General features: G+C 41.6%; 1 protein-coding gene across 4 annotated transcripts in view; it reads left to right on the top strand.

The window, feature by feature from the left end:
- The window catches only part of KLF3 (KLF transcription factor 3), a 37304-nt gene that overhangs the window by 11832 nt on the left and 12540 nt on the right, over positions 1–12932 (top strand). For 2 of the 4 annotated variants that reach the window (XM_050792497.1, XM_050792498.1), the window contains exon 2: positions 4797–4892. In XM_050792497.1, coding sequence (XP_050648454.1) covers positions 4836–4892 — 57 coding nt within the window. In that variant the 5' untranslated portion in view covers positions 4797–4835. Of the gene's footprint in view, positions 1–587; positions 4704–4796; positions 4893–12564; positions 12726–12932 lie in introns of those variants that run through there. The other 2 variants (XM_050792499.1, XM_050792500.1) reach the window with 2 other exon arrangements.

Genomic DNA, 12932 nt, shown 5'->3' with positions numbered 1-12932 from the left:
CTTCCTAGCTTGGCTTCCCTATCTTGTCTTTGTTAAAAGTTTTGATTATAGAAATAATAAACTTACACCTGTAATTCCCACACTTTGGGAGGCTGAGGCGGGAAGATCACTTGAGGCCAGGAGTTCGAGACCAGCCTGGCCAACATGGTGAAACCCCGTCTCTACTAAAAGTATAAAACTTAGCCAGGAGTGGTGGTGTGCACCTGTAATCCCTGCTACTTGGGAGGCTGAGGCAGGAGAATTGCTTGAACCAAGGAGGCAGATGTTGCAGTAAGGCGAGATCATTTCACCGCACTCCAGCCTGGGCGACAGGGTGGGACTCCATCTGAAAATAAAAATATATATAAATAATGAACTTTAAAAATAGAACACAGATGTGTAGAAAGCTGTCCCACCCACCACTACTCTCAAGAAGCTCCTGTTAACAGTTTCGGGTATGTGGTTCCAGGCGTTTTCTTTGCATATCCTTTATCTTCTTCTTTTATATTCTGTGACTATCACTAAAAGCATCGTCATTTAAAAGCTATTTTAGAAGCTACCAAATTGGAAACAAAGTGCTTGTAGACGTGTGAAATAGTCAGTGAGTTTGATTCTATTCATTGTGATACTTGAATTTTGCACAGACCTTTTTTTTAACGTCCAGGATGCATTATTTAGTTAGGAGTTTCAAAATTAGGTATTCTAATCCTATCATTCCTTCTTTGTTTATTAACTTAAATACTTCTGTAATAAGAATATCCCTTCATCAACATTTGGATTACTTTGAGGTACATTTCTGAGCAAATAAACATACCTTTGTAATTATTTTTTAATAAAAGTAAATCAGGTTTTGTTAGTGCCAGTGTTTTTGTGTTTTGTTTTGTTTTGTTTTGTTTTTGTTGTTGTTTTTTTTGAGACCAGAGTTTCGCTCTTGTTGCCCAGGCTGAAGTGCAATGGCGCTATTTCAACTCACTGCAACCTCTGCCTCCCGGGTTCAAGCGATTCTCCTGCCTCAGCCTCCTGAGTAGCTGGGATTGCAGGTGTGTGCCACCACACCCGGATAATTTTTTATATGTTTAGTAGAAACGGGGTTTCACCATGTTGGACAGGCTAGTCTCGAACTCCTATCCTCCAGTGATTTGCCCGCCTCGGCCTCCCAAAGTGCTGAAATTACAGGCGTGAGCTACTGCGCCTGGCCAGTGCCAGTGGTTTATACTAGACTGTGTTTCTCTTAGGATTACAAGTCTTGCGTTTCCTTAAACTTAGGTAAAACAAAAAATTAAAGAACAATAGTGATTTAAGTAATGCCTTAATGATAAAAAAGATGTAGCACGTTAATGTGTAATTCATTTCTAAAAGGATTCAGTAGTCGTTTCTGTGGCCATTAGACAAAGTCATTGAAGCTATGTGAGCTAAATGGTAGACTTAGAATTTGAACGAAAAGGAACTCCAGAGCCCATCCTCTTAATTTATTCTGCTGTGCTGCAATTAGTGGTAGTAAAGAGTGCAGGGTAACATGAAGTGTGGAGATGCTGGCCTCGCTTACAAGCTGTTGTTGCAGTGGTCCAGTTGTGAAGTGACAAGGCCTCATATGAGACCTCATACAGGATGTAGGCAGCTGTTAACTTTGAAACCGAATCTAGTCTGAGTTTTATTTAAGGGTGGGAGATGGACCTCTAAGGCTAGGGTAAGTTAGCAAAGAGGCAAATACCAGACATTTTTCTCCTGAAGTTGGAACCAACACATTTAGTGTCGTGTGTACAGAATATATATCCAAATTTTATGTGCATATGGATATAAATTAGGGCAAAGGGGTGTGTGTGTGTGTGTGTGTGTGTGTCTGTGTGTCTGTGTTTTAATCTCATTTGATAGACCTAAATCCTTGAGAAATAGATAAGGGAGGCATGCTCTGCATTTTACAAATGATCACTCTTGCCCCATGGCTGTGCTAGTTTGCAGTCTGCTTGAGTCTCAAAACCATGGCTCCTTCCTTATACACCTGAGAATGCGAATGCTTTAATTTAGAAGCATTTGCATCAAGATACTGTCTAGAGGGATAGATGAGTCTGGAAGAGTGAATTCAGTGTAAAAAGCTGGGGGTGGGGAGGTGGGAGGCTGCCACAGGGTGACCAGCCGTGAGTCAGGACTGCTAAATGATCTGACCTCATTGATGTAAGCAGGAGATCTCACATCTTTTGTTTATGGTCCACTGTGAGGCATTGGACAATAATTCTTAGAACCATGTTCATCCGTACAGCTGCTAGGCTGGGAACTGGTTAATAATAGATCCTAAGACACAAAAGCGTTTTCATCCCTCATTATGAAATCATCTATTTTTCACTGGCTGTTGCGGTTTGTTCTTGCTGGAATACATAAGAGGGTAGTAGCACCATTGATTTCAGCAGCTTGGTATCAAATTGTATTTGCAGATTACAATACATCCTGTGATGCAGGAAAATATAATTTTGAAGTCAGGGCCTTATGTCAAGTTATTGATGAAATTCATGTGTTGTCATGAGATTGAAAACAGGCTTTCTTCAATGAATCAACGAAGCACAAAAACTATGTAGTATCACTTCCATAATTGTATGTGAAGATATCTTAGTATAACCCATAGAGCACCAATACAACAAATTATAGGATTGCTATCATGGAGGTGGGGATGGGAGTTTTTAACACTGAAATACAAGAAGTAATCCAGAACCCGGGATTCCTGCAGCTTCCTCACTCTAGAACTTGTTCAATTTGCCACTCAAACCGGGGTGATCTATAAAGACCTTAACTCTAACCAAAGCACTGAGCACTTAAACCAAATTTGCCTAGTGAGTGCCTGAAGTCAGTTTCTGAAAGTGTGTCTAGTAGCAGGACAGTGTTTCTGTAACTGAGGAGACACATTTGAACATTGAGCAGACTGAATATTTCATCTTGTGAAGAAGCAGTTGGCTTGATGTAGATTAGTGTTAGAAGTGGACTATACAGAACAGAAGAAAACAGAAGGGATGTCAAGCAGAGAACAACAGAAGAAAAGGACAGGACAGGATCAAGATCTTTACAATAGGCTCATTTCCTAATGAGGAGAAGTCTGTGTGAAAACAAGCTAATATTCTTCATATGTGAAAAGTGCTTAGAAAACAATAAGAAGCGGTGGGAGGGTGTCAAGACCTGAGTAGGCATTTCTCAAAAGAAGAAATCCAAATGGTCAGTAAAGCTGAAAAAAATTAACTTCAATAACCAAATCAATTTAGAATAAAAATCATTTGCCATTTTGAGACTTAACAAGTTGGCAAGGTGTGTATGTTTTACAACACAAGTGATAACACATGTTGCTGGTGGAGATTTGGGGAAACAGGTTGTATTTTATTTATTTATTTATTTTTTATTTATTGTTTTTGAGACGGAGTCTCACTCTGTTGCCCAGGCTGGAGTGCAGTGGCGGGATCTCCACTCACTGCAACCTTCGCCTCCCGGGTTCAAGCAATTCTCTGCCTCAGCCTCCTGAGTAGCTGGGATTGCAGGCATCCGCCACCACACCCAGCTAATTTTTGTATTTTTAGTAGAGACAGGGTTTCACCATGTTGGCCAGGCTGGTCATGAACTCCTGACCTCGTGATCCATCCACCTCAGCCTCCCAAAGTGCTGGGATTACAGGCGTGAGCCACTACGCCCAGCAACAGGTTGTATTTTATTAATGAAAATAATAGTTCGTTTTTGCCAGATGATGCATCAGGCGCTTTGGGAAATGTACGTACTTCTCACCCAGGAATTCCCCTGCAGAAAACTTATCCTAAAAATTAACGGTGTGCAGGAGGATATATTTAAAGAGGCTCATTGCTGTTTGTAATGGCGAAAATGTAGAAGCAACCCTAAGTGCCCAGTCAAGAGGAATGTGTTAAGTAAACTGATGTGTTCACAGAGTGGCACGGGGGATTTGATGGTGCAGAACCATACTTACTGAAAAACAAACATTTTCACAATTAATTGTTCAGTGAAATGATAGGTACTAAATAGCATGTACACTGTGAGCCCAGTTTTAAAGAGGGTTTGTTAGAATAAAAATGAAATTTTAATGATGGTTGGCCCTAGGTTTTCTTTTTGCTTGCCTTTTTTTCCCCTAATTTTTCTGTGACTAGCATCAGGGGAAAAGGGAAGGTGTTTAACAATCGTACATAATCTGAACCTCTAAAGAGTTGCACGGCAATCCCAGGCAAGCTTTGCTGCTTAGATGGGGCTGTATCTAATGTTCCAGAAAAGTCCGGGTTTATGTATTGAGTTAGAAATGTTGGTTGGCTCTCATCTGGTTATGACCATGGAGTCTGGTTTTAATTATGTAAATGGCATCTTTCATAGGTAAGGGAAACAAATTCCAGCCATTCCAGGGGTAAGGGAGAAAAAGGGGTAGAGAAGTGGGGTGAGGAGTATTCTATTTTATTTTATTATTTATTTATCTATTTATGTTTCTTTTGAGACAGAGTCTCGCTCTGTGACCCAGGCTGGAGTGCAGTGGTGCCATTTCGACTCACTGCAACCTCCGCCTTCTGGGTTCAAGCGATTCTCCTGCCTCAGCCTTCCGAGTAGCTGGGATTACAGGCGTGCGCCACCACACCCAGCTAATTTTTGCATTTTTAGTGGAGACGGGGTTTCACCATGTTGGCCAGGCTGGTCTCAAACTCCCGACCTCAGGCGAATTGTCTGCCTCAGCCTCCCAAAGTGCTGAGATTACAAAGGTGAGCCACCTTGCCCAGGCTATATTTTATTTTTACTAGTTTGTATTTAAAGTAACCTTGAGATTTAGATAGATACCTTGTTTTGTTTTCTAGGCCGAACACCAGAGCACCCTAGAAGGTTTAACTAAAAGAATGCTCATGTTTGACCCAGTTCCTGTCAAGCAAGAGGCCATGGACCCTGTCTCAGTGGTAAGTTTTCCAAAATTGAACACCTCGCCTTATTTTTTCCAAGGGATGATAACATCATTGTGTGTCAAATTATTCCTTAAAATCATGGCCGGGTATGGTGGCTCACGCCTGTAATCCCAGGACTTTGGGAGACCGAGGTGGGCGGACCACCTGAGGTTGGGAGTTTGAGACCAGCCTGACCAACATGAAGAAACCCCGTCTCTATTAAAAATACCAAATTAGCCGGGTGTGGTGGCACATGCCTGTAATCCCAGCTACTCGGGAGGCTGAGTCAGGAGAGTTACTTGAACCCGGGAGGCAGAGGTTGCGGTGAGCCGAGATAGCAGAGATCGCGCCATTGCACTCCAGACTGGGTAACGAGCGAAAGTCCGTCTCAAAAAAAAAAAAAGAAAAAATCACTCATTACTCGACAGGCATTTCATAGGCAAACTTTTCTCAACGCCCCCAGGTATGAGTGAGCTAAATACTGTCCTAGCAGCTGTGGGTCCTTTAGTAAATGGGATCTGCGCTTCCTTAAGACCTGTGCCCGGCATCGCCCTAGGATATGATCAGCGTAGAACTTAGGCCATCGGCAAATCCTCTCATGACAGAAGTAATTTTACAAAAATTCCTCAGCCCTTTTGTGTGTAAAAATATATTAAGAATAGGATGATTTGCTTAAAAACCAATGACAACAGCCATATGGAGCTATGACTATATGAGAGATGACTGAGGGAAGCCAGCGAGAGAAAGAACTTGGCAGTGAGGATGGAATCTCGTTTATTTGGAAGAGTCTGGCTGGGTGGGAATTACGTGCATTGTCCTTTTCAGCACCTTAGCCCTAAATCAGCCCCTCAGGGGAGCCAGGCCACTGGCTGCTCTTAGGCCACCAGGGACTAGCGAGGAGTCGGGTTTCTGCGGGTACAACACCAGTGCCATGGAGGTGAGACATGGTGACGGAGGAAGGTGTCTGACTTCAGAGCAGGGAGTGGTTTCAGTTTGAGGGATCTGGTTGAGTGAATATTGAATAACAAGGCAGCGCTCCCACTCTGTCTTGCTCTTTTCTTCCACGGGCTTGGAAAATATTCACAAGGGGGAAAACTTGGCCCCGGTTGTGTATCTGAAGGTTGGTAATGACACGCTTGCAAAATTAGATCATCCTTATGCATGGGCTCTGGAGGTTCCTGCCAAAAATGTTTATACAAGACATGGGGGTCACGCCGAGGCCCTTGGAGCTGAGTTGCCATGGATATTACTAAGCCAGTAAAGTGTTTACCAGTATCTATAATGCAAGTTAAGGCAGAAGGGCTTTAAGGAAATAACATTTGCATTCCAGCGTGATAACTGAATAACCAAGTGTCTGAATATGGTAGCAACTGAGCAATAAGGATTTTATTAATCAAAAAACTAAATTACTTTTTTTTTTTTGAGATGGAGTCTCACTCTGTCGCCTAGGCAGGAGTACAGGGGTGTGATCTCAGCTCACTGCAACCTCCGCCTCCTGGGTTCAAGTTATTCTTCTGCCTCAGCCCCCATAGTAGCTGGGATTACAGGCGCCTACCACCATGCCCGGCTAATTTTTGTATTTTCAGTAGAGACTGGGTTTCGCCATGTTGGCCAGGCTGGTCTTGAACTCCTGACCTCAGATGATCCACCCACCTCAGCCTCCCAAAGTGCTGGGATTACAGGCATGAGCCACCGCTCCTGGCCAAACAACTAAATTACTTTGAATGTTATTCGGTGCTGTCGTTGTATTCATCACATCCCCATCCCCGGCATCACTACATGATCACGTTAGAGGAAAATGAAGGTACAAAATTTCCCCATTAATTATATTCTTGAAATAGGAATAGGTTTGTAGCACTGGAGAATATGATTCATTTTACAAATGGTGCAGAGCCATCAGTGAGGCATTTCACTGGTCAGTGTACTTCCAGTACTTTTAATCAAGCGTGAAAATAAGGCTCAAGAGTCTAATATAAAGCTAAAATGAAGATCCACATTGCTAAATTGGTGTGACATATGTAATTAAGTGCAAGGAAATGCACTTAACCGAAAAAAAAAAGTGGAATAAAATGAATTTGAAGTAACTATTAAACTTGCATTGTTTTAACGTATTAATACACTAAGTTAAAATATGGAGGAGTGATTTTGCAGTTAATGGTCTTTTTCTCCTTCATGTGCTAGATTTCAACTGCAACTGACACTTTTAGAATTTAGTTTCACCAAGTTACTGTCAGTCCTTCAAAATGAAGATTGTTTTTTTTTCTTGTTTTGGTTTTAACTTTATTCAGCAGGAAGTATTTTTTTCTTAATTCAGTGCAACCTAAGTTAACAGAAACATTTGAGGAGTGGGGTGTTAAAATGATTTTACTTAAAATTAAAAAGCTTTTGTTTCCACTCTTAAATCTTCAAATTTCATCTTTCCTGCCTTCATATGTGAAGTATATTGAACCTAATTTATTATTCCTTTTTCTTTTTAATTCAGTCTTTGACCTGAAGGTCAAAGTCTTTGGCTATTCAAGTCAACGTTGTAAACATTAAGGCACGATAGGACATTTGTGAAAATATTTTTAATTTCTACAGATGAATAAAAATATTTTATAGTAACTTATTTCTCCCCCTCTTCCCACCCCCTAAAAGGATAGCACAGCAGAAACAATCGCTTGTTTGGGCTTTTGCTATAGGTTAGAGAAAGTGAGGACATGTCATTTCCCTCTTAACCACATATAAGCCCTCATACTGTTCTCCACTAGCTTTGTGCTTTGAGGCTTGGGGTCACCCTGTTAAAATTTGCAAGAATGAGGAACAGAGTAGACTCTGCCTCCCCAAGTCTGTGCCTTCAGTCTCTGCTATTTACTGTCCCTCTGATCTTGGCAAAATCACCAGCAGCTCCCCGAGTTTCTGTTTTTTTAAAAAAAAAATTATAAAATATGAAACTGTGTAAAAAAGATGCACATGTACATAAATTGTTTTTTTACCATTTCCCAAAAGATTGATAATTAAAGGATTTAATTCAGGAAGTGAGTAAGGAAACAAATTGTAAAAAACAAAACAAATCAAAAAACAAAGTTTAAAGTATTCTTCTATTCCTGTGGAAAGATTGCTTTTGAAGAAAGGATTAATAATATTCTGTCATCTTTGGTCATCTAACAGACCGAAAGTATAGATAGGAAAGTATGTCAAATCAGTAATTTCCTCTGCTCTAACAGAAACATTTCATGGCTTTTTCAAGCCTGGTAGAAAGAGAGCGTTCTACCTCTGTGTGCATGGGGCTGCGTGCCATTTGCTGTTCCCAGAGTGTGTGTTTATACATGCATCACGCCTTCCTGTGCCTGGAACCCTCTCTTGGATGAAGATTCTTTTGACTTGCCCTGTCACGGACATTCACTTTTTTTCATGTTGATGAATAGTGAAATAGAGATTTCATCCATGTTTTAGTCATTTCATCCACTGAAACTGTCTTATAATGGAAAACTCGCCAAAACTATTCCTAATAAAATAAGAAACTATTGCAATTATCACCTTAGCATAAAGTGGTAGTTAGAACTTTGGGAAATTATCCAAACATTGTACCTCTTTCCCTGTCACAATTAAAATCATTTTTTTAAAGTTCAAAATAATTGGCATATTATTCTTCACCTTATCAGTAGTAAAAACTTGATAAGAGAGTGTGTTAACTTACTACACATTCATCAAGTATTAACTGAGCACCTATGCCAGGCCCTCATCACCTCACAGTACAGTGAGAAGCAGCAGTCAGTAAGTAAATGCACACTGTGCAGGGGTGTGAACATCTGAGTGCATATTACAGACGGAAAGAAATTTTTCTTATGGCAGATCAGTGGTTTTGTTGGGGGGGGGGTTTGTTTTGGTTTTGTTTTTGTGTTTTTTTGGTTTTGTTTTGGTTCTGAGACAAGGTATTGCTCTGTTGCCCAGGCTGGAATGCAGTAGCGAGATCACTGCAACCTCAAACGCCTGAGTTCAAGCAATCCTCCTGCCTCAGCCCCCCGAGTAGCTGGAACTATAAGCAAGCACCACCATGCCCGGCTACATTTTTGTTTTTTCTGTAGAGAGGGGGTCTCACCATGTTGCCCAGGCTGGTCTCAGACTCCCAGCCTTAAGCGATCCTCCTGCCTCAGCCTCTCCAGGTGCTGGAGTTACAAGTGTGAGCCACCATGCCTGCCCCAGCCCATTGTTTTAAGCCCTTATGATCCCTAGTGGAGTCCAGAAGCCCATGTGTGTGTCTAGTCTTTGGACTGCTCTGTTCCAGGACACAGGGTCTCTTGGACTAAGCAGCATGCACAGAGGGCACTGGAGGTCCATCCGTGGCCAGAGGCACATTTTCTGCTTCATCAACGCTTGTCTCTGATTTGGATTTGGGGCCAGTACAGCCGCACTTGTATGCATTGCTTTGATAGAACATAGGAACTGTCTGGAACAGAGGGGAAGGCTGTTACCGGGTTGTACCTGCCCCAGGGCACACACCCAGCCGTGTCAGTCCCTACACGGCACCAGATTGTTGGAAGCTGATTGCAAAAGCTTGTGCGCTCCACCCAAATAAAGTGAACCAGTTTGAGAGGCCACATGTCTTCACCCTGTTGTGAGGCAGTTGGGCTGGAAACAGTTAATTATCTGCCCAGAGCTGAGTATCTGTGACCAAATGTGTCTCCCCACAGTTAGTCTTGTACCTTACAGTAATCACACATCCAATAGAGGGAATGAGGGCATTCATTTGAGAACAGACTTATCAGCAAACTGCATAATGTTGATAAAACTTAGCTTTATGTGTGGCTTTTTCTGTCTTAATAGCTTGAGAAACCTGAGAATGTTATTAAATTTGCAAATCTGGAGGTTCTAAATTCCTACTCTCCCAAACCTCACCCCATGCGTAGAAAAATCCAGCAATGACAGCAATAAAACTGTGTCCTCATTTTGCTTCCCATTTAGCTGCCAATAACTATTGGCATTAAAATCTAGGTCATAGGGAGGTCTTGGAAGAATAGAGCTGAAAATAAGGGAGAAGCTACATTTTGGTCAATAGAAACAATGCTGCCTCCCATTTCCTAAAGTTTTTTTCCTAGTACCAGAACCATTGCCCTTTGGAGAATTATATAAAGCACATTAGACTTTAGGCCTAGGAGAAATCATTCTCCTTTCTATATTTAATTACTCCCTGAAACTCTCCAGTGTACATGATTTATAATGGTTTTTTTTTGTTGTTGTTGTTGTTGTTAATGAACTTTGTGCCTCTTTTAATAATACCCATCTTAATATTTACATTTAAATATATTTAATACTTACTGTTGCTATGTTTTGGACCTCTTGTGTTGGTACTGTGCATGCCTGGCTTTAAAGAAAGGTAGAGAATCTTTTCTTTTGATCCTTGATCTATAACTCAAAGCTGTTTTTATGCATATTGTGTTTTCTGATTTTATATCCTTCATATTCTTGTTTTTAAGCAGTATTAGTAGTGAAAACTGGCTGGGCATGGTGGCTCATGTCTGTAATCCTAGAACTTTGGGAGGTTGAGGCGGGCAGATCACTTGAACCCAGCAGTTCGAGACCAGCCTGGACAACATGACAAAACCCAGTCTCTACAAAAAAATACAAAAATTAGCCAGGCGTGGTGTCACGTGCCTGTGGTTCCACTTGCTCCGGAGGCTGAGGTGGGAGAATCATCTGAGCCCAGGAGGTCGAGGCTGCAATGAGCTATGATCGTACCATGGCACTCCAGCCTGAGTAACAGTAAGACCCTATCTCAAAAAATTTAAAAAAAAAAAAGAAAAGAAAATTCTTTTTCTCTCCTTTAAATAGACCTTTAGTATTTTTACTTTCTATCTCTGTCATTTAGAACATTGCTATTCAAAAGGAAGCCTAAGTTTCCTCGCTCCACTCCCCAGTAATTCAAAATTTGCATTTTAACGAGTGCTCCAGGTAGATGGATGTGCACAGTAAAGTTAGAGAAGCGCTGGTTGGGAGCAGTAGAGCCCATGACAGTGGGCATCTCTTGTATAAGCAGGGACAAGAAGGGTTTTCTAGTATGGCGTACGTATAAGCTCATTGTGTAGGTTATCCCATAACCTCACAACCTCCTGGAAGGTGGGGATTCAGAACAACCTTAAGAAGTTTGCCATATCCTCATAGCACCTGCACTCCTAATATTTAGTTAGTAATTTTTCTTGCCTTCTTTTATAGAATTGCTTTTTCACATAATAAATTTATTTTAAAAGCAAACTTGGTACCACTACTGCAAAATATATGTGCAACAGTTTTTTCTGACACATACAAATAAACACGTAACAATTTTAGCTTCGTCTGTGCTCATCGTGCACCCCACCTAAAAGCATCTTAGGTACACCGAGAGTGATGTGCACCACGCTGCAGGAATCGCTGTTCTAGGAAGTTACACAGATTATAACGGTCTGGATAAAGAAAGAAAGAACAGAAGATGGCAAAGCATGATCTTAACCATGAGGACCTGACATCCAAACCAGATGAAGATAAACACAGTTACGTGATCAAACGTTTCACTGACTGGCTCCTCCGTGACAGGCTGCTCTGCAGGCCTGGAGCAGGGACTGGGCATCTGGAATTTTAAAAACAGCACAGATGATTCCAATGCATAACCAGCCGGGGATTCGCCAGATCTCAGTAGGAATCCCCATCAAAACCACTGCTGCCCCACGGTGATAACTCACGTTAGTGGCCCCTAGAGGGGTCAAGGAGGCCCAGAAATTAATAGTGCATTTACGCTGTTTAGTTATGAGGCACTATTGGGTTTTCTTGGTTGCATCCCGAGTTAGTATTGCCTCTAACTCATAAACACATAGGATTTTAGAGCTGGAAGAGAAGCACAATATGTTGTTTATCACTGTCACTGTCAGAATTCAAGTACAAAGAATTTTCTGCAGGTAAGCAGGCTTGACATGCAAAATTTCAGTTTCCCTAAAATGCCTAGTAAAGAAAATGGTGTATGTTGAGTTTAAATTTTTTTAATTAAAAATTAGGTTGCATTCTACAAAGAAAATTTACAACAAAATGTTAGTTAGGGAATAGAAGTACTTTCGGTGAACTCCATGGTCAAGGACAGTGCCCATTGTGTGAAATTATGATGACTGGTTTGTATTTAAAGCTGGCAGATGCAGGTAAAGTTATCCTGATATTTTAAGAGAGAAAGGTGTTTGAAGATAAATGAGGTCAGTTGTGGACCAGATCTTGGGAAGGAAACAGACTATTTTATCTCTTCTGCACTCTGTTTGTGCCCCAGCCTCATTTGATGTGCAAGTAGCAGGGTATAGAGAAGAGAACACGGGGCCCCAGCTTGTGTGAATGACTTTGAGCACTGCATTTCCTTATGTGAGTCATATCACGTTAGGTGTTTCTTACAGTTCTGTGTCATCCACAGACTTGCCATTCAAGTCTACAGCTTCATTCAGATTCTGAATAAGAACATTGAGCAAGTTAGGGCCAAGGACATCATTGCCCCAGTGAGGGTGGCCTTCAGTACAAAGGTGTGTATGGTGACTGACCCCCTCCTGGTTTGCCTGAGACTGTAGAGTTTCATGGGATGTGGAACTTTCAGTGCTGAAACTAGCACAGTTCCAGGCTGACTAGGATCGTTGGCCAGTCCTAGGCATGGATTGGTCAGCTGCTGAAGTCCGTCAAACGAAAGGTACTGTCTATCTTGCAGCCCCATTCTTGCTTATCATACACAACTATGATGAGAAATCAATGTCCTGCCGAAGTTGAAGACACTACTTATCCTGAGAAATAACTGTCCTGCCGAAGTTAGACACCAAAGCTAGGGAGCAATTCCTGCTCATCAAGAAAGCCCACCAGAAAAGCAACCAGGTTGGTTTGGCTTGGCTGGTTCTTGGTGAACCCCAGCTCTGCCTCCTAATGATAATGGCCCCCAAGCCTGTGCTGTCACCTGTCTTAGAATTTTGCCAGGTATTGGCCTTAACGTTTGACACAGGAGTCATCTTAGGATTAAATTTCAGATTTTTCGTGTGCAGTAGTGACCACACTGATCTTAGTTTTAATGTTTTTGAGACTGCC

This window comes from Macaca thibetana, chromosome 5 (genome assembly GCF_024542745.1).
Source record: "Macaca thibetana thibetana isolate TM-01 chromosome 5, ASM2454274v1, whole genome shotgun sequence".
Classification (NCBI taxonomy): Eukaryota; Metazoa; Chordata; class Mammalia; order Primates; family Cercopithecidae; genus Macaca; species Macaca thibetana.
This window is presented reverse-complemented; position numbering and strand designations above follow the sequence as displayed.